Source organism: Oryctolagus cuniculus, chromosome 12 (genome assembly GCF_964237555.1).
Source record: "Oryctolagus cuniculus chromosome 12, mOryCun1.1, whole genome shotgun sequence".
Lineage (NCBI taxonomy): Eukaryota > Metazoa > Chordata > Mammalia > Lagomorpha > Leporidae > Oryctolagus > Oryctolagus cuniculus.
This window is the reverse complement of record NC_091443.1, coordinates 89,269,481-89,294,393: the sequence shown is the minus strand read 5'-3', so window position 1 is coordinate 89,294,393 and position 24,913 is coordinate 89,269,481. Positions and strand designations below refer to the sequence as shown.

General features: G+C 50.0%; 1 protein-coding gene and 1 pseudogene across 2 annotated transcripts; one reads left to right on the top strand and one right to left on the bottom strand.

Annotated features, from left to right (window-relative positions):
* Positions 1-1,727: 1,727 nt before the first annotated feature.
* On the bottom strand, positions 1,728-20,594 carry DIS3L (DIS3 like exosome 3'-5' exoribonuclease). Of its 2 annotated transcripts, none has more exons than XM_002718183.5 (17): positions 20,050-20,594; positions 19,032-19,182; positions 16,880-17,008; positions 14,457-14,589; positions 11,336-11,512; positions 10,907-10,982; positions 10,199-10,342; positions 9,031-9,200; positions 8,036-8,197; positions 6,521-6,765; positions 5,965-6,057; positions 4,551-5,084; positions 3,820-3,974; positions 3,558-3,733; positions 2,975-3,120; positions 2,334-2,511; positions 1,728-2,242 (listed from the first exon to the last, which is right to left on the bottom strand). In XM_002718183.5, exons 1-17 carry the CDS (start codon positions 20,357-20,359, stop codon positions 1,979-1,981), a joined length of 3,243 nt encoding a protein of 1,080 aa, XP_002718229.5. In that variant the 5' UTR covers positions 20,360-20,594; the 3' UTR covers positions 1,728-1,978. The 2 variants fall into 2 exon arrangements, with proteins under 2 accessions (XP_002718229.5, XP_069910494.1); XM_070054393.1 differs by lacking the exon at positions 20,050-20,594 and adding an exon at positions 19,379-19,481.
* An 842-nt stretch (positions 20,595-21,436) lies between these two features.
* LOC138844707 (mitochondrial import inner membrane translocase subunit TIM14 pseudogene) lies at positions 21,437-22,037 on the top strand (annotated as a pseudogene).
* Positions 22,038-24,913: the final 2,876 nt, after the last annotated feature.

The window sequence follows — 24,913 nt, the reverse complement described above, 5'->3', positions numbered from 1 at the left end:
TTTATCCACTGGATCACTCCCCAGATGGCCGCAATGGCCAGGGCCAGGCCAGGAGCATCTTCCCGGTCTCCCACGCAAGTCCACTGCTATCCCAGACCATAGCAGAGCGGCTCAGAAGAGGAGCAGCCTGGACTAGAACCAGGGCCCAAATGGGATGCTGGCACCACAGGTGGAGGATTAATCTGTGCCATGGCGCTGGCCCCAGACTGCAGTTCTCACGTTTGCATCCTACATGAGAGCACTGGTTCAAGTCCCAGTGGCCACTGCGGCCGGTGCACCGCGCTGATCCGATGGCAGGAACCAGGTGCTTCTCCTGGTCTCCAATGGGGTGCAGGGCCCAAGCACTTGGGCCATCCTCCACTGCACTCCCTGGCCACAGCAGAGAGCTGGCCTGGAAGAGGGGCAACCGGGACAGAATCCGGTGCCCCGACCGGGACTAGAACCCGGTGTGCCGGCGCCGCAGGCGGAGGATTAGCCTAGTGAGCAGTGGCGCCGGTCCCAGGAGCTTCTTCTGGGTCTCCCATGTGGGTGCAGGGGTCCAAGGACTTGGACCATCTTCTGCTTTCCCAGGCCGCAGCAGAGAGATGGATTGGAAGAGGAACCACTGGGACTGAACCAGGGCCCGTATGGGATGCCAGCACTGCAGGTGGAGGATTAACCTACTGTGCCATGGCGCTGGCCCCAGACTGCAGTTCTCACATCTGCATCCCACATCAGAGCACTGGTTCAAGTCCCAGCGGCTCCACTTCAATCCAGCTCCCTCTAATGCACCTGGGAAAGCTGTGAAAGGTGGCCCAAAGACTCGAGCCCCTGCACCTGCGTAGGAGACCCAGATGGAGTTCCTGGTTCCTGGTTTTGACCTGGCCCAGGACTAGTTGTTGCAGCCGTTTGGGGAGTCAACCGACAGTTGGCTGAGCCCTCTCTCTCTGGGTCTCCTCTCTCTCTGTTCTTTTTTTCAAATGAATATTTTTTCTAAAAGAGCAAAACAAAGGCGGGGAGGGGGGGACTCTGTGGCATAGTAGTTTAAGCTTCTGCCTGTGGCAGTGGCATTCCATACGGGCGTGGGCTCGAGTCCTGAGCGGCTTCAGATCCAGATCCCTGCTAAGGGCCTGGGAAAGCGGCAGAAGATGGCCCAAGTGCTTGGGCCCCTGCCATGCATGTTGGAGACGTGGATGGAGTTCCAGATTCCTGGGTTGCACCTGGCCCATCCCCAGCCATTGTGGGCATTTGGGGAGTGAACCAGCAGGTGGAAACCTCTCTCTTGGTCTTACCCTCTGTCTGTGACTCTGCCTCTCAATTAAAAGAATAAATCTTAAGAAAAAAAAAAAGAAAGCAAAAAAGGTTTATGTTATCCTGTCATTTTATAAAAAGTAAAACAGAACAAACACTCTACTGGGATCAGTCTGGCTTCATTTCTGTTGATTTCTGGAGATTCCGTGATTTTTTTCTCTAGTAATGGTTTTGCTGGAGGGTGACTTGCAGACAGGAACGTACACACACTCCGCGAAGCACAGCTGTGTCCCCAGCGTCCTGCTCCAGACGGATGTTCCCAGCTCACCCTCCCCACCTCCCCTCCTCACGGACTGCCCCTCCCCCAGCTGCTGCCATCATAGATCAGGTCTGCTAGTAAAAGACAAGTAGCACTGCTTCTGTCTAGTGCTCCCACATCAGGGCACTGTCCCATTGTATTCCCAAAGATTGTGCCCTTATAAAAAGCTGACAACACATTGTAATAAATACATTTTACATTTATTATTTATGGCAACATATGCCAGATCAAGAGATCGCTGGGAAGATGAGGGCACACAGAATTGATCACTGTCCCAGGGCATCTTAAGCAGATACAGCACTTGAAGTTGTCTCCATAGCAACAGGAGGTGGTTACAAAATTATAACAGTACAATATGTACTACTGTTAATCCTGTACAAATAATGTGTACAGTAAATGTAAAAATAGTCAATCCTGACATTGAAAGTTTCATAGATTGTTCGAAATGTCCTGGATCGCTAGATTCTTCATCTCTTCCAGCAGAGTGTAGAGGCTCTCTCCTTTTGTCTGCTGAAACTGCCTGTATTCTTCAGGGATGTTTTCTTTGCTGTTTTCCTCCACTAACTCTCTCGTGGGTGATGGGGAGCTTTTGGGAGTATGCCTTGCCTCTGGGTCCAAGTATGGTTTCTTGCTTAGTATTTCTAGTCGTAGGCTATTGGGATGATACTGTTGAGCTTGTACAGATATTTTTACCTGTCACAGGAAGAGAAGAGGTGTATCCTGAATTGCATTCTCTGTACTTCCCATTGGAAAGGACACACACACAGCATACATACTGCCTTACCGTAACATGCTCAAAAATCCGGAAAGTGACGCCTTGCCCGCTGGATGTGACACAGTCTGCCTGCTTGTGTGACCTCCAAAGTGCTCCTGGGACCCAGCCAATTTTTTCACCATTGGCCCCAAAATGGAGGACACAGCCATCTTTGGTTTTCAGATTTGCGGTTCCTTTAATCCCATACCTGAATCAGACAGGTAAGACAGTAGTCTTAGTATGCAGATTTTACACTTACCTACACAGTGTTCCTTTTATATTGAAAGCAAAACAAGTGTTTGCCTGCACCCCATATTGGATGTGCTGGTTCGAGTCCCAGGTATTCCACTTCCCTGCTGGGGAGCAGGTGAATGACTACTGCTTAATATATCCCAAGATCCTGGCCAATTGTGGCCATTTTGGGTGGGAATGAGTGCATGGAGGACCTAGTTCGCATCCTCTTTCATATGAAAAGGAAAGTATGATCCTCATGGAGTTAGAAGGTGCACTGTTCTCCCATCTCCTCTTGCCTTTATATTTATAGTCATGAGTACAATATGTGTATCTGGAACCTCCAGAAGCAGTGGTTTAATACTTGTCTGATGTACTGTGTGTGCTCTCTGCAGCTGAGGCAGGCTTTCTTACTACCTACTGCAGCAGATGGGACATACCTTGGGATGTAGAGCTGTACAGCGGTGTCCCGGAAGGCGTAGATGATACCGTCGGCGACACAGCGCTCATCTCGGTCTGCATCTTTGTCTCTAAAGAAATGGCACTGGAAGAGTTCCGTTGCCTGCCTTTGGCACAGTTTCGCAGCCTGTAAGAAGCCACAGGCCCAGGGCCTGGTCACGGATCCCCTCCACAAGGTTACAGCAGAGAACTATTCCCACAGCCACTGCTCTCTGCTGTCCTGGGAACACCCAGTATTGTTGCCAGTGTTCTGTCTGCGCACCTCTAGACCTGGGAAGGCCATTTCCAGGAACATATCCAGGCCCCATCATGCGAAGTCTAAAAATCTACAATTCTTCTGCGAGGAGCTTCTCTAACGTTTCCTACTGTGAGGGGCTGTGCAGGAACAACCATGCGAATTTTACAGTGCATGGTCCAACAGCAGTGCTGCATCTTATTTCACGAGAAGAACGTTCGTGCAGAACCTCCGTGGTTCTGTCTGTTGTGAACCTTCCTACCTTTTGAGGACAAAGTATCCAGCACAGCTTACCAAGAGGCAATGGCTAAGAATTAAAAATCTCTTACCCTGTGTCGTTCGTTGATATGATCACACAACTCTTCGAGACATCGATCACTTAACAAATTCAACTCAGTTTTTGTTTTATCTTCTGCAATAGCTGCCATCAATAGTCGATGGACTATGATATCAGCATATCGCCTTATTGGTGAGGTAAAGTGAGTATATTTGTCTAAGCCGAGTCCTGTGAAGAGAAACGGAAGGATTGAAGATCAGATTTGCAAACAACTTGCTCCAGGCTATGGCAACACAGGACCCTTTGTCACTCACCGTAATGGTGGAACTCACGCTCCCGGCAGGAGCCTGTCGAGAAGTATAGTGCGTTGGACATGGCCAGTGTAGCCATGTTCCGCAGCAGCTTGTTGACCATCGGGTCGGAAACGTCGTACGCATTATCCAGTGAAAGCGCCAGGGCCCTGTTGGAACTGACAGAACAGAAGAGCCTGGTTTACTCCAGTCATGGACAAGGCAATGCTTTCAGAAAACCCTCATGTCCCCTCTAAGAACTTCCTCTGCCAGTAGGGAAATGTATTTCATTCACGATCACATTTGAGAAGCAGCTCCTCTCTACTACAGCAGCCTAGAGCTCCAGAAGTAAATTACACTCGAGTTACGTGTCCCTCGAGTTAAGATTGTCCCTGCTGGGGCTGGCATCCCATACAGCTGCTCTACTTCTGATCCAGCTCTCTCTGTGGCCTGGGAAAGCAGTGGAAGATGCCATCCACGAGGCAGACCCAGAGAAAGCTCTTGATCGGCTCAGCTCCAGCCATTGCCACCAACTGGGGAATGAACCAGCAGGTGGAAGACTTCTTTGCCTATGCCTCTCTGTAACTCTTCTATAAATTTTATAGAATTATTGCCCCAGCATAACACCTCCTAAGATGCACAAAGAATCCCGAGTTTAAGTAGGTCTAGGAACAGGCATTGAGGCATAACAGGCTAAGCCTCCACTTCTGATACTGGCATCCCATACGGCTTGTGATCCAGCCTGGCGCTCCTACCTTGTATCAATGTGGAACCCTCCGGCCTTGGCGCTCTGCTTGAGCTCTGAGAAGAGGTTCTGGCGTGGAGGCGGGTGCCGGCGCAGCAGGGCCTGCCTGGGGAAGCTTTCGTAGATTTTCCTGGCCACCCAGTGGTTGGCGAGTATCATACACTCTGCCACCATTCGATGGATTCTACGTTGCTGCCGGGGGACGAGGTCGAGAATGTTCTTCTCTTCATCTAACAGCACACTGATTTCAATGCCGTCCAGATCTAAGGCACCATCAAGACCTCGCTGCGCCCGGAAGTGGCTGGCTATGTCAGCCAACTTTTCAATCGCCCATGTTAGTTCCTGCAGCCTGTCTTCTTTCTCCTTTTCTTCCATGTCCTGGAATTCTTCGATGTTACCTGTGATGCTCAAGTTCCCATCTAGGAGCTCCTGAGCTGCTTCGTAGGAGAGTTGGTATGTAGAATGGATAATTGACCTTCCGTACCACACCTTCTTAATTTCGTAGGTCGTCATATCCAGTTCCCAAATGACACTCATAGCGTATCTATGAAAGCAGTAACAATGTCACTATTCATCTTTGTAGCAAGAGAACTGAACCTTAATGTGATTTGACTGAAATGACATTACTACAGGTTTCTGGTCAACTTTAGTTCAACTAGACAGAAATGAGACATATCATCCAGACATTGGTTCATTCCAAATACCCACAATAACCTCAACTGGGGCAGGCGTTAAGCCAGGAGCTAGGAAATCCCATCAGGTCTCCAGGTGGCAATGGCCATCTTCTGCTGCATTCCCAAGCTTCCTAGCAGGAACGTGGAATGGAAGTGGAGCAGCCAGGACTGGTGTTGGATGTTGATCCAAGTGCCAGGGCCAGTGCTGTGGCACAGTGGCCAGTACCATGTGGCAGTGTCAAGGATGTAGTTCCAACCCTTCTATCAAATGGGCAAAGATAAGCAGACAAGGTGTTGTTTGCAAGCCTATGGTAAATTAAGCACTCTCCTGCACTGCTGGTGAGCAAGTGCCTGGTGTGATCCCTGAAGGCAATTCGATCCTAGTCACACTGACGCATGGGCCCAACTCAGATTCCACCTCCTGAGATTCCTCCCTGTCCTTCTGAACACGCAAAATTCAGTGCAGCTTTGCTTATCACAGGAAAATGGGAAAGTACCTGAATTTCCAGTTATTAATGTGGAATTCTCACAGACACATGAACTGCTAAGTTTAAAAGGATCCTGGCCCAAGTGCTTGGGCCCCTGCCATTCACTGTCTTTCAAATAAAATAAATACAGAGAGAGAGAGAACAGAGGTGAGAGGTGAGGAGGGACAGGGAGGCTAGGGCAACAGGATCAGGCATTCAGGTCGGGTACAGACCAACACAGGGTGGCTGGGGAGGAGAACCAAGGGCTACAGTCGTAGCTCACCTATCAACACCACGCAGCAAAGAGCACAAGTTGGAGCTAAGGACGGAGGGCAGCATGTCATAGCGCCGGTCGGGCAGGTAGTATGTTGTGGCCCTGGAAGACACACAGGCAGTGAGGTGACTGTCAGCAGACATAGGCCCACGGGCTGCAGGGTCCCACAGGGAGGAGGTATCCAAAAATCACTGCCCAGAATCCATGGCTGTTTGCCTTTTTCATCAAGTGCAGCAGCCTGGGTGATGAAATGATTCCCATGTACCCACTTTGCTCTGACACTGCTGGGGGCACATTCTTCCAGGGAAGGCAAACTGACATCAATCTTGCTCATGGAAACCAAATTGGAGTGTAATGACCCCATGCGTTACATAAAATAACACATTCCTATGTGAAAACTTAGCCCATGACCCGTTTGTGGGAGACAGGAAAGGCAAGCTGGCCCAGTCACTGTTCTCTAGTTGGTGTGTGTGTGGGGCGGGTGTTCCTGGATGAAACCATCAGCAAGGCACCAACAGATTCATCTGAAAGTGGCAGGCATTCCAAGACCTGCACACGGCCTTACCTAGCCCTAGCTTCCTTATCCAGGTGAGATTTCGGCTTCACGAAGTAGGTTACATCTGCTATGTGAACGCCCAGCTCCAGGTTGCCGCTGCTCAGAGTGCGCACGGACAGCGCGTCGTCCACATCTTCACACCCTTTCGGGTCAATTGTAAAGACAAGATGTGTTTTCCTTAGATCTTTCCGATCTTGTTCTTCGTGGTCCACGCTCCAAGGCTTCTCTGCGGTGTTCACTGGCAACTCGCCCATCTGCAAGAGAGGCCACCTTCTCAGCCATTACGCCTCCTCTCACCCTCAGGGGCTCAGTTCCATTCTGCGTCTTCCTGTGCTGTGCCTCCTGCCCTGGAGACTCTGGGGGTTTGACAGGAGACCTCCCACCAGCCTTGTTAGGGGACTGGAGCCAGCAGGAGTGGCAAATCCTTGGGCCCCTGCACCCACGTGGGAGACCTGGAAAAAGTTCCTGGCTCCTGGCTTCGGATCCGCACAGCTCCAGCTGTTGTGGCTGTCTGGGGAGTGAACCATCGGATGGAAGACTTCTCTGCCTCTCTTCTCTGTGTAACTGCACCAAAGTATGGGCCTTTCTCTCCCTGTCCCTGTCTTGACCATCAGCTTGCAGTTAGTTGAGGCTAACAGGGAAGAGAGAATTCTTGTCCTGTGACCTCTAAACCCACTTTATGGAATCATTCTGTAAGAGCTGCCAAACAAGTCAACAAAATACTACTGTAAAACATGAAAATTTAAACGACATAAAGCAGTCTCAAATATTTGACAATTATAGCTCTGGATCAGCCAAAAACTCATACCCCTAATGGCAGTGCAAGCTGGGAAACAGTCTGCCAACAAGTAACAAAGCTACTTCAACATTCTATGCCCTTTGACTTGGAAAAGGTAATCCTTACCGTGAGATTACCAAGGGAAGGATTGACCAAATTAACGTATAATGTTGCTATAAATGAGAAGTAGCATTCTATACTGAATAGAAATAACAGGCAAATAGCCAAATGGCTGAGCATGCAGGGGCACAAATACAGTAATTTACCATCAACTTTTAAAACCAAGTAGGTTTCTTTTGCTTAATTATTACACATTGGCAGAGCCTATCAGTGAATAGCACATTCAAGAGAATAGCTTATTATCTGTTTCTAATGATGTGAAAGTGATGGAAAAGCCAATGTGTTGTGTTTGTGGGCTTTCTGTTTTCTGTAAAGTTTAAGAAAGCTTCATAATGAGCATTGCTTTCAGACCTAAGGCTCAGACATGCATCCTGTTGCTGGGGTTGAATGATGGGTAGATGGGGCTCTGCTGGGGATACAACCAGCTATCCTCGAATTGCCAGGTGGACCTATCCTGACCGTGAGACACTGACCTGCCACTTTGAAACATAGTTGTAGGACATACAGATTTGAGAGCTACACTTCAAACTGACTTGGGTCTGATCGAGGGTTATCTGTGGCTTCACAGTGGGTCGCTGTGTGCATAACGTGTCTGTCGTTAGACCAAAGGCCTCCGGGAATCTGACCTGGGCTTCAGAGAAGGGCCGCTCGGAAATGTCATGTTCCATGAGCAGAGACTTCATTTCCCCTTCCAGGTCTCCGCCTGTTCCCAGGGTTCCTACGACGTGTCCGTCTGGATACCTCGAATCCGTGTCCCAGGAATCAATATGTATAATTGCTCTGCAAAACTGCAGGAGAAGGTACATAAATTATTAGCCTCGCATCCAGGGTTCCGTGGGTTATTAAAAGCATTAGCTAACGAGAGATCAGAGACAGTTCTATAGAGGGTGGCCAGTCTGCAGGGTGGTGTGTTGCTGGCGAGTTTGACTTGCCAGATGGTATGGTGCACACTTGCAGCACAAGCTGTGAACACAATGGTGCAGGGTTCAGGGAAAGTTCTAGAACCTAGGTCTCAGATTGTAGGAGGTATTTCGAAGTTTTAAGGTCCTTTTGGGTGGGGGCATCAGTGTCAACAGGACCCTCACTGTCTAGCAGTTTCAGCAAGCCATTGAAACAGGCCTCTGGGAGCCTGTAACAGGGCTTAAGGTGTACAAGAGACAATGACCAGGCTAGTGGGCTGCATAGCTGGAGGCAGGTGATGCTGGACAGTGCCTAGTCTTGTCTTCCCTCCCACCTATATTCCTTCACAGATAATCGATTCTCTGAAGAGCTTCCACATCATCCCTACAAGGCACAGGGCTTGTATTTCTACCTTGCTTGCTGGAAGAAAGCTAGTTAGTGTTGGCAAGGTACAGCTGTTGGAAGCTTCTCCATTGGTCAGAATAATGTGTTTTCTCTCTGGCTGTCCTACAGAGTGCTTTCTAGGACACTCAAGCCTTCATTTATTAGCCTTAGACTACTTAATAGATGGTACCTATATATTTAGAATTTAACCAACAGTACCTTGGAGTGCCAGATGCCATCCATAATTTATGAGCAAAGGAATTAACAATGCTTTCTGGCACTGATCAAGAAGCTGGCAAAGACAGAAGCAGGGCAGCCATGGTGCAGTGTCCTTTACCTGATATTTTTCAGCTTGCTTCCTGCTGATTCGAATTCTGGGGATCCTATAATCCCATGGCACAGCAAGGTATTTCTTTGTTTTTCTGCTGTAATATAGTATGTCTTCCTTTGATGGGAATGTTACTATGTAATCCCGCTTATGTTTCTGAGTAATGCCCACCACATGTCCTGTGGAAAACAAATCACAAGGGTTAGCCAGCTAGCTGCCATCTAACTGTCCCTGTCCCATTTTTCCAAGCACTTTCACTTAATTCAAGGGAATCTGAAGATTTGCCTTCTTAGCAATTTTAAAGATGTAGATGCCCGATTTTTTTTACATGGATAATTTTGGTAGTTTTCTATGGGTTCGGAGGTGACATTTGGAATCCAGTGGTCCTGCTTTTTCCTTTACCATTACCTCACTGATTTCGGGTTTCAGTATCTTGGAAATGTCAAATCATTTTCACCCTTTTTTTATTGAAGAAATAAACTTGTTGCGGCCAGCACTGTGGTATAGCTGGGTGAAGCCATAGCCTGCCAAGCAGGCATCCCACGGTTGCCTGTTCATGCCCTGGCTGCCGATTCAGCTCCCTGCTAACGGCCCAGGAAAAGCAGCAGAGGATGACCCACGTGCAACCCCTGTAGGAGACCTTGATGGAGTTCTTGGCATAGAACTATCACTTTTCATTTCAAAATAATTAAACTATTTAAATATGCTTATAGAGAGGCAGAGAGAATGAGTTCACATCCATCTGTTAGTTCACTCCTAAATACCCACAAGGCTAGGGACAGCAAGGAGCCAGAATCTCACTCCAGGTCTCCTATGCGGGTGACAGGAACCTGACCTGGGCCATCACCACTGCCTCCCAAGTATTAGAAGGAAGCTGGAATCTGAGCCTATATTGAACCCAGGTATTTCGATGTGGTATGCAAAAGGGCTGGAGGTGGCAGCTGCTTTGAATAACGAACAGAGCACAGGCTGGAATGCAATGAGAACTTGTTTGGGGAAAGTGGTAACCATGTGTCCCATGCCGTTTACCTCCTCGATGCAGCCATTCTACAATATGTACATACATCACAATTTGTCTGCCACTTTAAATAAAATTCCTTATTCTTGGATTGCTAATGAGAAAGAAATACCCAATTCTGTACAAAGGTTGGATGCCAGGGTGGCATCGCTGGCTCACCTGTGGGCACATATTCACTGTAGCCCTCGTGATCCGCGCCCATTCTCCTTTTCCAGAGTGATTCAGGGAACATTTTCACTGCTACCCGGTCTCCGTGGAGCGCGCGGTTCCGGGGATTTATCCCATCGATTAAGATTTCATAATCTAGTGTTTGGGGCAGCAGAGAAATCGTGATGTCAAGGGGGCTTCCACTCCAGGGAGGCTGAGTCCCCCTGTTCACCCCCTCACCCTTTGAAGGCAGAGCCACACTTCTGTGCTTCTGCAGGATGGGGCTGGAGGCCTTCTGCTCTCCTCGGGGCCACTTCCTGCCCCTCTCCTGCCCCTCTTCCCACCCATTTCATGCTCCTTGCACTATCCAGGCTTTTCCCTTTCTCCACCCATAGGTCATTATGAACTAAGAACTATACTCCATCTCAGTACAACTTATTTACCTTTTTGTCTCCCCCCATTTGGATTCCTTTCGAAACCTGGGGGAGCTGACAGAACAGAGGCAGGACAGAGCAATGTTTTTAAACCACAGCCACAGAGCCTTGGATCCAAGCTCAGCTTACTAGTTCTGAGACCTTAAGTAGAAATGTAGGGAACCCCTCTCCACACACCCCCCCACTGGGTACCATGAGATTGGGGTGTCATAGTTACACCTTTGCTTCCTTGTTGTTGTGTGCTATCAAGTCAGGTGGAAATGTACGTAAGGCTTATATACTGTACCTTCTTCACTCTGATCGGTGTCCTGCACGCGGACAAATGCTTCCATTTTTGTGTGTTTATTAACATACAATATTCCCTAAAACCGGAAAAAAAATCAATGTGGTAAACAGTTTTTCTGCCTATTTTCCTTCCAAATGCTAACACCTATCCACGTGGTCAGGAGCCCCGAACAAATCTTCTCTCAAAACCAGTGACGTGAGACATTTACAAAACTGCTCCTGCTCTGGTCTCAGGGGAGGCTCAGGACACAACACAACGAACGGCATCTTTCCAGAGTGGCCACCAACTGGACAGCCAACACCTAGAGGGACAAGGGCCCAAGGCTGCAAGCACGTCCACTGTCCTGTCTTGCCTGTTCCCATCTGGTTTGCAGCCTCAGACAGGAGGGGAAGGAAACACACAGCTGTTGCTTCTTCATGCAGCCCTCACCTCCACGTAGCGGCCAGATTTTAGTCCAGCCTCTAAGATGTCCGGGGGGAGATATTTGTTGTAATTAATTCCTGAGGCTTCCAAGCTCTCCAGTTTTTCTTCATATAGGGCCTCATCAATGAAGTCACATGAGTTGTGGGCAGCCTCCAGATCCGAATAGAACTTATTTAGATATTCCTGTGTTGTACAAAGGCATGGAGAAACAGGATCAGAACAGAACTGTGCGGTAGCACTATCCAATTCCCGGCTGGCACTGCTGTCTGCAGGGTGAGGAATGAAAGCCGTCCCCTCCTGCGCCTCATGCTGCCACTGAGTGGTTTTCTCCCTTCCTGTTAAAGACAGACTCAGAGGAAGCCCAGGGCGGCGGCGTTAGGGACCAGGACTTAGAACCTTGAAATCTTTCCGATTGCACTTTGTATGGACCTCATGGCTACACATAATGGCCTACAGAAGGCAGAGGCAAAAGCTCCTCTTCATATGCTGTTTTAAAAATTATTTGAGGGGCCGGCGCCGTGGCTCACTTGGTTAATCCTCTGCTTGCAGCGCCAGCATCCCATATGGGTGCCAGGTTCTAGTCCCGGTTGCTCCTCTTCCAGTCCAGCTCTCTGCTGTGACCTGGGAGAGCAGTGGAGGATGGCCCAAGTGATTGGGCACTGCACCCACATGGGAGACCAGGAGGAAGAACTGGGCTCCTGGCTTCAGATCGGTGCAGCGCAGGCCATAGCGGCCATTTGGGGGGTGAACCAATGGAAGGAAGACCTGTCTCCCTCTAACTCCACCTGTCTAATATTTGAAAGCCAGAGTGACAGGAGCACACAGATCTTGCATCCTCTGCTTCACTTCCCAAATGACCACAGCCAGGGCGGAGCCAGGCTGAATCCAAGAGCCTCGAACCACCATGTGGATCTGCCTTGTGAGCAGCCATCACTCGTTGCTTGCCAGGGGCATTTTCAAGAGCAGCCATGCATTTCCATGTGGGATGCCAGCCCTGCAAGTGGTGGCTTAATCCTCCTATGGAGTCTTAGCTCACGTCTGTGTTGAAATTGAAAAGCAAATAGGTTGTCCTCAGTGTCAGCATTTCTCCCATTCATTCCGGATCCTGTGTTAACTGCTGTTCTTCCCTTGGTCCTTTCAGAAGTTTTGTCTATGCTCACTTCAGTGCCTCCATGCTATGGTCACTGGCCACTTATCAGCACCAAACTTGTCATTATGGGCCACCTTGTCTCAGTGCTTCTCCATCTAACTTCAAGTCTCCAAAGATTCTGGCCTTCCCTTTCATCTAAACTCAAATCTTTTCTTCTGCTATCACTCACCTTGAGGGGGGGCACAATTTGAGATGCTACACACAATGAGAAGTAGAAGTGTTCTATACTGCTGGACTACAAAGAAAAGTAATTCTCTCAAAAAGCAAAGAAATGTAATTTTTACGACTGTCCTTTGCAAGGACAAGACATGATATATTGCAACAGAAAAAAAACCAATGACACTGCTATTAATATCTAGCACCCCTGGAATTCTCTGGCATGCCAGAACATTTCTTTATAGCAAGGCTACAAAAATCCCATTGGCAAATCTTTAGTAATACATGCACCTGGGAACCCTTATAGAATCTACAATTCAGAGTCCAGCTAGGGTTTCTGTAAATCCAGTGATCAGAGAGTCATCAAGTTTTTGCCTAGCAGGATGCGCCAATGTGGCAGACAAAGACAGCACACATGGACCGAGATTAGAAGCAGCCATCCTGTTCCCTAAAAAGGCATCCAAGGCATTCTAGTCCTGGTCGGGGCACCGGATTCTGTCCCGGTTGCCCCTCTTCCATTCCAGCTCTCTCCTGTGGCCCGGGAGTGCAGTGGAGGATGGCCCAAGTGCTTGGGCCCTGCACCCCATGGGAGACCAGGAGAAGCACCTGGCTCCTGGCTTTGGATCATTGCGATGCAGCCATTGGAGGGTGAACCAACGGCAAAAAGGAAGACCTTTTCTCTCTATCCACTCTGCCTGTGGGGAAAAAAAAAGCACCCAAGGCAGAGGGTGAACAGTGTTGCTACAACAACCCTCGAGACTGTCAGTGGTAATGCCACCCCCGTCTGCACCCGGGCCAAGCTGATCTGACAGCTTTCAATTCACATCTCAATCGCCTTCTGCAATGCATGCAGAAATTGGGGGTGGGCTCATATCCAGGCACAGCATGCCAAGCCGCTGCCTGCAATGCCAGGCATGTGTGTAGGTTCGAGACCTTGCTTCTTGGCTTCCAATCCTGCTCCCTGTTCATGTACCTGGGAAGGCAATGAAACATGGTCCAAGTGCTTGGGCCCCTGCCACTCATGTGGGAAACCCAGATGGAGTTCCAGGCTCCTGGCTTTGACCTTGCCCAGCTCCAGCCATTTACCTATTTGAGGAGTGAACCAGTGGACAGAAGATCTTTGTCTCTGCCATTTGAAGAATACACATATAGCATGGCTGAGCATAGATAAATGTTGGACATATTACCCTTAGTGCAAGCCAGGTTCAACTATTGTTGGATCATCACTAAGAACATTGCCAATATTTTTTTGACAGGCAGAGACAGAGAAAGGTCTTTTTCCATTGGTTCACTCCCAAGTGGCTGCTATGGCTGGCGCATTGCCTCCTGCGTGCTGCAAGGAGCCAGGTGCTTCCTCCTGGTCTCCCATGTGGGTGCAGGGCCCAAAGACCCGGGCCATCCTCCACTGCCCTTCTGGGCCAGTGCAGAGAGCTGAACTGGAAGAGGAGCAACCAGGACAGAATCCAGCACCCCAACCGGGACTAGAACCCGGGGTGCCGGTGCCGCAGGCGAAGGATTAGGCTAATGAGCCCCGGCGGTGGCCAAAGCATTGCCAATATTATACAGACTGTCAATCATTGTCATTACTAATACTGTAATGGTGATTCATATTGGCATCCTGCCAACAGGGGCATATTGAGCTGGTCTTGAATGCTGTGAGCCTTCCAGACAGAGTTCACCTGAATATTTTCAGGTGAAGATTAGCTGGGTAGCAAGATAGACATGGAACTTCTTAAAGCTCTACTTTTTCTGTGTTGCCAAAGGGATCTAGACCCGAGGAGCCACATTGAACACAGCAATGTATACCACAGCTGGAAATACCTTGAATGTCATTACATATACTCCTTTGCTCTTCACTTTGTATCTCTTAGTGGAATCTTCATCGGCCACTATGATGATGGGTATCTTCTCCCCGCAGTGCTTATAATACCATAAAGCCGCGGCGTAGATAATCCTGGAACAAAGCACAGGTGAGCCCTCACACTGCCAGAATTTCACCAATCTGCCATCCTCTGGTCTATTCAGACCATTTGTGCATTCATTCATCCCAAAAAGCTTTGAGCTTCTAATATTGATAAGCCCCGAGAGACACAAAGAGGAATCAGAATTTGCATTTCTTCCTTGAGACACTCTTTTCTGCCATATTTTAGCACCTTTTAACTAGAGGGCTCGCACACAGCACCCCACACGATGCCTTGGGAGGCCTACAAGATTTACAAGTTAATCTTTGGCTAAATAGACAAGGCTGCAAGCAACTGATCCAATAGACCATGATCCAATAGAGTCTGAAACTGAACCGTAGAAAATGCCCAGAAATCAGCTGCAAAGTACTTGAACACAGTTCTCAGACCCAGGCTGCGCTTCCAAGACTGGGTTGTAAGCACAAGAGTGCCCAACGTGGATAAGTGTGGGCAGCCACAGGTAGTCACTCCCTTTGTTTACACTTAAACATATGAATGGAGACTTCTCGGGCACAGACAATTGGGCTAGGGAGATTCCGGGAAGAGGCAGGAAGAACCTAAACCTTTCACAAGAGATGATACAGATAATCAGTCACATCTGTAACCTGCATTTATCACCTCAGTGTTTTATTGTACCCTTGTAATCAATAATTAAGAACCTTATTGGGAACTCTTTGTAACCTTAAGAGCCTTTTTGATATGTAAATCTTTTGTGTGGGGAGCAATCCGGACTAGACTAAGTTACTCGAATTAGGACTTATTCTATGCATCTGCTCTCCCACAATATGGCGCTGGGAGAGAAGTAAACAGCTTCCGCACAGCTGCCTCCAGTTCAACTAATAAACTGTAGGACTTGCTCCTGATTGGAGAGCAGCGTACTCGGCGTGTGGGCAGCCGAGTTAGGATTGGCGGAGGAGGACTATAAAGGAGGAGAGAGACGGCATGCACCGGGAACATCTATGGGGAACATCTAAGGGAACCTGTGCAGCCCCCCAGAAAGCCGGCCGGCGGTGTGCCGCTCCCCTGCAGAAGTGGGGAATGTGGCCAGGGGGAACTGCCCTTCCACGGAGGTGGAAGGGATAGTAGCCAACCCGGGAAGAACCAGCAGCAAACCCGGGGAGGGCCGAGCAGACAGAAAGAACAGCGCAGGGTCCTGTGTTGCTCCTCCACGAAGAGGGGGAGCGACACTTTTGTGCTCCTTCTTGTAAACAACTGGTCATGTTTAAATACTACTGGATTCATTCAATAAACGAGCCTTGATCAGGACTTGTCTTGGCTCCATTCTTTGCGTCCTTGTCCCCGCATTCCCACTCTGTTTCAGGAAAACCCAGTTCATTGTGCCGCAGGCCGGCACAGATAAGCACTTCAGTGGTCCTCAGGGGTCCCTGTTGATGCTTTTTCCTTTCAGGTCTTGTCCCCTGAGAAAACTTGGGGCTGCAGTAGCACCCAGTATATACCCATTCCTAGGTGCCTTTGCAGAACTGACGTGTTTAAGAACTATAGCACATCAGTCGTACAAGGAAAAGATGACCTTGATGTTCTATACGGTACGGGTTTTTTTGGTGTCCTAGCACCTGTACCCTGGGCTCACCTCGATGAGGGGCCACTAGAGTCCACACAGCTCAGGAATGTCCCAGCTTTTGGGTGCAGCGAACCCAATGCCTCTGCACCTGGGATGACTTCTGAGGCACATACTGCATGGCATCTCAGAGGCCACTCTGCAGTGGCAGCTGGCCCTCATGTCACTCCATCAGCTGGCCATCGTGTCCTAGCGCCATCTCTGGGTATAGCTCCCACCCAGACACTGCATATCTAAGCACTTGCACTGGGCTCTGCTGCTTAGGATGGATCTAAATGAAGCCACCACACTTTCTCCAAGAGCTTTCAGAATTTTAATCTAGCAGTTTTCAGTGGGTCTAGCTAGGACTTTGGAACAACTCAATGAGCAACAAATGAGCAGATTATCTTATTAGCTTAAAAGCAGGGCCCCTTGTCCCCACACCCATGCCCCAAACATTGCATTTTGCCTTCTAGATCACCAGCATAATCCTGCAGTTAGGGTCTGGGGCAAACTCCCGCTGGCTACCTAGATCTTCCTCATTTCGATTTCTAGAATATTTCAATTACATATTCAAATGACATATCTAAAATACCAACATAATGCGCATTTTGGTATCACGGTTCCCCTAAAAAACTCCTGGTCTGTTTTACATACCATTGAGATCAACTTCCAATGAGGCAGCAAGAGATGCCCACATGAAAACCCACAGCAGATGACCATACCTTTTCTCCCAATCTTTCTTCAACGTTTGCTTTTCCCGAGCGTGGTAGCATGAAACATGGTACTCATTTGCGAAGAGCACGCATTCATGGCTCGGGTCCTTGAGGAGGCTCCGCAGCTTGTTATAGTACCTGTGACGTGGGGGAGACGAGTCAGCGCACAGCAGGCACGCATCTCCATCTCCGGCTGGGGCTTGCTAACCCAAGCCGAGCTTTTGTATGATTTTTTTTTTTTTTTTGACAGGCAGAGTGGACAGTGATAGAGAGAGACAGAGAGAAAGGTCTTCCTTTGCCGTTGGTTCACCCTCCAATGGCCGCCACGGCCGGCGCGCTGCAGCCGGCGCACCGCGCTGATCCGATGGCAGGAGCCAGGAGCCAGGTGCTTTTCCTGGTCTCCCATGGGGTGCAGGGCCCAAGCACCTGGGCCATCCTCCACTGCACTCCCTGGCCACAGCAGAGGGCTGGCCTGGAAGAGGGGCAACCGGGACAGAATCCGGCGCCCCGACCGGGACTAGAACCCGGTGTGCCGGCGCCGCTAGGCGGAGGATTAGCCTAGTGAGCCGCGGCGCCGGCCTTTGTATGATTTTTCTGCCCAGCTCCACCTGTCCCTTCCAGCAGAGTACAGTACTTTTTGTACCTTGGGAAGCATTAACATTTTACTTCTTGCTGGCAGCCCTAGGAAAGGCAAGATAATCCCAGCCACACTAGCCTGTGCCATAAATCAATGATAAAGTCTCACAGGGCCAGTTTCTAAGAAGGTGCTTTGTAATAGTTAAGGTTATATAAAATCACAGAAAACATTTGCCTATTTTAAAGGGATCAAGGTACATGTCCATATTGGAGAGCTGCTTCAAGACCCGGCTGTTCTGCCCCAATCCAGTTCCCTGCTTACGCTGCTTGGGAGGAAGCCAAGTGATGGCCCAAGTCCCTGGGTGCCTTCCACCCCTGTGGGAGACATGGAGCTCCAGCTGTCACTCTTTCAAATAAAGAAATTTTAGTACAGAGCAGGTGAGGGCAGTTAGTGCTTAGTGGGTACCCTGACATCTTCAGATCCCAGCCATACAGCTTCCCGTTAGACCCCAGAAGAGATCTACTAGTTTACTCCCTAAATCACAATGGCCAGCCCTCGCTCAGGCCAAAGAAGCTGCAGCTGGATCTCCCACCTGGGTGCAGGGGCCCACTCCTGCAGCCTCCCAGGGCTCAAACCAGCAGGAAGCCAGACTGATACGTGAGAACATCCCAAGCACCAAACACCTGCCCCAACCTTGCTCCTTTCATCTAATCCCAGGAAGTCAACAGGTTTGTGGTAAGAGGGACTAAGACTGCGTGCCCTAAGGCCTCGGAACAGCTCAAAAAGTGCTTACTACATGGAAAGCCCAGGGTGTCACCTGGAAGCCTCTTTCCTAACTGCTCCTCCCTTGTTTTCACATTTAGTATATGTGAGACAGGACTAAGCAGTGGAAAAACCAATCCTTTTTCATCAAGTTCACTCATTTCGAAATGTTCAAGAGAAAAGACATTTAAATACCCATGCTTCGCCTTTGAATGTCACAGGAATTGGTTTGGAAAGCAATCCTTAATATTAAAAATATTTTAGAAAACAGGTTGAAAAGGCTCGCAGTGTGTTAGCAATGGGAATATAACAGCAAATTGATTTTAGTAGCAGAAATATGACGCCTGGAGCAGCATTTAAACCTGGATATGAAAAAATATATCTTTGTGTCTGAATAAAATAAACTTCACACTCATTTTAAAATATTCAATCTGGAAAAGCCTGTAAACAATCCAGCTAATGCATATTTTTTAAAAAAAAACTGACCATTATCTTAAGGATAATTTATCATTTTCACACAAATAAACACCTCACTTTTTACCACCAAGATCTGAAAAGAAAATTCCAAAATTTCTGCTTATTTAATAACTCGGGGTATTAAGAGGTTGGATATGCCGTTAGCATGCCACGGCTGTACGCCTCAAATCAAAGCATAGACACTTTCCCCAGTGGTTAGCTGTTTTAAAAAATAAGTTTAGGGGCCAGCTCTGTGGCGCAGCAGGTTAACTCCCTGGCCTGAAGCACTGGTATCCCATATGGGATGCTGGTTGAGTCTCAAATCTTTTCTGTGGAGCTGGGGGATGGTGATCAATACAAACATACCTCCACCCTCTTTTCGAATGTAGAGCGTCAGTCACAGTTTGCAGCCAAATCACGCCCTTCAATTCCGGCATTTCCAAGATTTCAAAGTAATCGAAAACTGAGCTGTCTGGCACCATGTAATGGGTCACCTCTGCAGGTAAGAGTTTGCCCACTGAAACACAAAACAGAAGAGATCAGAGAACATTTAACCCTAGGTCATCCACAGGGGCAAAACAACTTCCGGGCACTTTGTACATAACGACAGGCCCGGGGTTCAGCCAAACTGGGCAGCTTCATCGTGTTTCGAAGCTGCGAGAAATGTGGGCTCCGCAGGGTGGGTGGCGTGTACGCTTCTGCGCGTTAACCACCTGCGGACGCCCCGCAAGGTCAGGGCCAGCTTCTGGAGGGAAGCCCAGGGCCGGCTGCCTAGAAACGACGCCCGGTGCAAGCCGCGTGCAGTGCAGGGCTGTCCACCCTGCCCCGGAGCTGCATGGAGGAGCCCCCTGGCTGCGCTCCCCGTGCCCCTGCGGGGAGGGGACCCGGCCATCACTGGAGAACCCCAGAGGGCAAGGTCTGGCGCGCACAGCTCCACACCAGCTTCGCCCCGCTACCCCCACCACGCCAGCCCGGTTCGCGAGCCCGGCCGTGAAGCGGGTTCTCCCCCACAGCCAGGTGGGCGGCGTCAGCGCTGTGGAGCGGGCAGGCCGCGCGCCGCCTCTGCCTCTGCGTGGGGCTGGCCGCCCCGGCCCTTCCCGCCGCAGGATCGCGCCGCCCTGCGCACGGGAAGAGGCAGGCTGCGGGGGCCCTCGGGCCGCTCGAGCGAGCGCCAGGCTCTCCCTCCGGGGTTTCCACGAGGCAGCGCGGAGTCGTCAGGGAGCTCCGTGCGAGGAGCGCCCCGGCGCCCGCGGGCCTGGGCCTCTCTCGCCTCGGTGCCGCGGCCGGGGCCTCGCGCTCCGCCTCCCGGCCCTGCCTGGCGCGCCCGGCGCCTCTCGCCCCGCGCCGCCCGCCGCCCGCCCGGCCCTCGGCGAGCGCCTCTGACCGTTGCAGCAGTACTCGGGCTGGGAGCACAGCGCGCTGTTACAGGGCACGCAGGGCCGCAGGTAGTGTTCTCTCACGACCCGCAGCGGACAGCGGTAGACGGCGTTCACCGTGATCACTCGCTCCGTCTTCTCCAGCATGTTTCCCTCGCCCGTTCTCCAGTAACCCGACGAGCTGGGCGAGCAGGCGGAGACGAGGCCGAGGTTTGAGGCCCGCCCCTCGGCCAGGGCGCCGGACACCGAACCCGCCGTAGCGGCCTCCTCTTCGGAGTGGATGAGACGAGGCCATCTTCCAGCATCTGTGTCGCTCATCTTGCTGCTGCTGTGGGGTCTTGGAGCTCAGGAAAGAAGGTTGTCCAAAAGTGATGGGGTAAGGTGGAGGGCAGCGCGTTTATAAACTCTTGGGTTGAAAGGTTTAGGGCGACCAGATGGGATTATCCCGCCTTTGGGACTATCGCACCCATGGGTGTGGATCAGGCTGCTAAGAATGCTGAGTTTCGGTGAATAAGTCAGCAACCCTCCCAGCCCACCGATGCCCCCTTAAAAAAGGCAGTCTCTATTCTGACTTGCATGTGTCTTTTATACTGGCAGAAATTCAAACCATGTGGGTAAAATGAGTAGCAATCCTGAATTTGGAGGTGCCGTTGGGCCCTAATTAAACAGCCCCTGGCCAAGTAATGCTTAGAACTGCCAGGGGCGGGCACCTGGGGGCATGTTTCCAATCTGATAACTTCAGCCCCTCCTGAGCTGACACACCCTTGGTGGAGAGGGGGCCCACCAGTTTGCCTCCAGGCACTTAACCACAGCCTTGGAAAAGCAGCACAGGCCTGCATGGGTCCCTTTTGAACTCACTCCAGGTCAAAGGCGTGGGGCGTCACTATGACCATTTTATAGACTATGATGGGGGTGAAGGCCAGGGCTCCCCGGTTATTAGCTGGGGCGGTCACCAGTGAATCAGGACAGGTCTACAGGTGATGGCCATGTTGTTCACAGAGGAATGAAACAGAGGCGCTTCACCTGGGGAGGTGATTAGAGGGTACCCGGTGAAGGTGCGTGAAGGCAGCTCAACCAAGGGGCTGGAGCACGTGGCCCCCTCCCCCACCCCGATGCTGCAGTGGGCAGGCCTAGGGGTGCCCGCTCACCCACTCACTCACTCCGGGTAGCAAGCTACTCTGCAAGTGTCAGAGGGTGTGGACAAGATCCAACATGGAGCTGCATCAAAGAGGCAGACAGCGCAGAGCCGGCCAGCAGGCCACAGCACTGAAAAGCCCAGAAGGCAACCGCCACTGCCAGAGGCCCCTTCTCCCTCAGGAGGTCCACGCTAGGGACCCCAGAGGGCGGGATGTAGCCACAGTTGTCCCTATATAAAAATGCTTCTGGATTCACGGGAAGCCTGTGCTTGGGCTGTTTGTGGGTGTAGCTGGCAGCTCCTCGCTTTTGGGTAATGGCGTCTGGTTGGTGGCCGCGGCCTCTGGACTGGGATGTACCGTGCTCCCAGTGAAGGCAGGGGAGCTGAGCCCAAGCCATGGCCAGTACAGTGGTAGCGGGCGGATTGACCATTGCTGCTGCAGGATTTGCAGGCTATTATGTGTTACAAGCTATGAAGCATATGGAGCAAGTTTTTCAAAGTCTACCAACATCTGCCTTCAGTGGCGGTGATTACAGAGGTGGATTTGAACCCAAAATGAGAAGCATTAATACCAGGTGTAGGCCCTACTGCCAATAAAGGACAAATAAGAGATGCACATCGACAAATTATGCTTTTAAATCACCCAGACAAGGAGGATCTCCTAAAATAGCCAAAATCAGTGAAGCTAAAGATTTACTAGAAGGTCAAGCTAAAAAATGAAGTAACTATATGAATTTTCAGTTCATGTTAGCATGTGTATATGAGTACCAACTTTTTATAATAAAATACCTCAGGTACAGTTTTTAAAAATGATTTAGAACAAACTAAAAAAAAAATGCTTCTGACAGCTCCCTGCTAAAACAGCAGAGGATGGCCTGAGTTCTTGGGCCCCTGCACCCACGTGGGAGACCTCGAAGAAGCTCCTGGCTCCTGGCTTCGGATCGGCGGAGCTCTGGCCAGCCATTGAGGCCATCAGGGGAGTGAACCAGCAGATGGAAGACCTCTCTTTCTGTAACTCTGCCTTTCATATAAAATATATAAAATAAATGTTTCTGACAGGGCGTGTGTTTGGAGCAGAGGTTGTCACTTGGGACTCCTGTGTCCCATATGGGAGAGCCTGGGATTGAGTGTCACTTCTGCTGCCAGTCTGCTTCCTGCTAATGTGCACCCTGGAGGCAGCAGGTGACGGCTCAGTTATCTGGGTTCCATGTGAGAGATTTGGATGGAGTTCCTGGCTGTGGCTCCTGGCTTTAGCCTGGCCCAGCTCTGGAGGTTGTGGGCATTTGGAGCATGAGCCCTTGGATAGAAGTTTCTCTCTCTGTGTCTCTCAGGTAGCTAGGTAGACATTGGCCTATGTGTGTAAGAGGGGCCAAAGAAAATGGGAATTTATTTTTTGTGGAGTTGAATGAAGGAAGAAATGTAGAACCAAGCCTTGGAAGCAGATCAGCATTTGCCCATCCAAAGTCTTACCCTTGTTCCTTGACCTTGGATGGTCTTCTCCCTAGCCCAGCTTGGGAGACTCTTGCCTGCCTGCACCAAGAGGGCTGTTAGGTCCATCAACACTGCTGAGGAAGTTTTGGGAGGAATTTTAAGAGTTCCGTGCCCAGGAAGCCCTCCACCCCACGATATCCCAGAATTGGTGGGCCATACCCAATTTCTACAAAACCGGTCTGAATGCAGGCTGGGCTCTCAGTCCTTCCTGACACGGCCACCCTGGTTATCAGGTGGTGTGCCTCTTCTTTAAACTTTGCTACCTCACTTAGCCACTACTCGCTCACATCTGAATGCTTTCTTCAGCAGGGACAAGACCCTCTGAGCCGTTTCTGGCAACAAGGTGAATGGTCTTTTAAAAAATGCTTAAATTTATTTGATTTTGAAAGGCAGAGGGAGACAAACAGAGAGCTCTCATTTACTGGTTCACTTCCCTGATACCTGCGACAGCGAGGGCAGGGCTGGGCCAGGCCGAAGCTGGGAGTCAGGAACTCCATTTGAGTCTCCCATGGGGGTGGAAGGACCCAAGTACTTGAGCCGTCATCTGGTGTCTCCCAGAGTATGCTTAGCAGGAATCGGAACCCAGGCCCTTTGTTGTAAGAGGCAGGCGTCCCAAGGGGCAGCTTAACTACTGTGCCATACCACCCCCCCCCCAATGATTTCTCAAAGGGTAAGATTGGAATTTTAGCCAAAAGTTGATTTCATCAATATTTTAAATAATCCAAAGCCTTTGCTTGCATTGTGACAATGATGTGTGAATCACATTAAAAAAAAGTTATTTACCTTTTTGAAAGGCAGAATTACAGAGAGAGGCAGAAAGATCTATCTACTGGTTCACTCCCCAAATGGCCACAATGGCCATAGTTGGGGTGATCCAAAGCCAGGAGCTGTGTCTGGTTCTCCCACATGGATGCAGGGGCCTAAGCACTTGGGACATCTACTGCTTTTCCAGGCCATAGCAGAGACCTGGATTGGAAATGGAGCAGTCTGGCCTCAAACTGGGGCCCATATTGGATGCTAGCGCTGTAAGCGGCAGCTTTACCCGCTATGCCACAATGCCGGGCCTGCGAATTGCATTTCTAAAAGCATGACCCCTTAGTTTTGTTTTGTTAAGATTCATTTATTTATTTGAAAGGCAGAGTTACAGAGAAGGAGAAGCAGAGAGAGAGAGAGAGAGAGAGAGAGAGAACATTATCTTGCATCCAGAACAGCCAGGGCTGGGTCAGGCCAAAGCCAGGAGCTTCCTCCAGGTCTCCCACATGGGTTCAGGACCCCATGTACTTGGGCCATCTTACTATGCTTTCTTAGGCCACTAATAAGAAGCTGGATCAGAAAGGAAGCTGCTGAGACTCAAACTGCCGCCCATGTGGGATGCTGATGTTACAGCATTAACCTGTTTTGCCACAACGCTGGCCTCCATCCCCTAGTTCTTAGCACTAATGATCTAGAATGGATCAGAATGACTTCTTTGTAGGATGGTTGGTCATGTTAAGGTAGCTAGACAGACATTAATCTATGTGTGTTAGAGGGGGTGAAGACGATGGGGATTTTTGAAGAAAATGGGGAATTTCTGTTTGGTAGAATGAGGAAAAATGTAGAAGCAAGTGGCCAACAATTACGTGTCTGAAACCTTGTGCTGGTTCAGTAACTGTGTTGGGTGGGTTCCAGCTCTCTCCCTGAGGAATCTCCCCCTCCCTACTCCAATCATAGCCTTCCAGGAGAGAATGAGAGCAGTGATAAGTCCTGAGCGACCTTGCCCTGAGGAATATTGTGTGTCTAGCCACCTTTAATCCTTTCTCCTGCCTTGTCTGGGGGCAGCCAAGGCCTCTTTGCCAAGTTCATGAGACAGAGGCTTTTAACCTAGGTGATGTGGGCTGGGGAATGTTGGTTTCTACTCCGGGCTCTTGTCCCTTACCCAGAGGAGCATTCTAAGTGCAGACCCTTGTAAGGTGCACAAACTAATAACAGATTTTATTCAAAAGGCGAGAAAAGTGAACACGTACACACATGAGTGTGGGTCGGCCCACACAGAGAAATGCCCATCAAAGAGGAGAGGTGGAGGAAGCACGGGCACCCACACAGCACTCGCAGCCACCTCCACAGGACAGAGCAGATGCGTCCCAGGAAAGGCAGTGTTTTGATTGGCGAGGAGGAGGATAGATTTACATTTGGGGGTTCTTTAGAGGCTTCCAGCTCAGCAGCCCTAGACTGATACGTTGCTGATCCCACATCATAATCACCTTGGC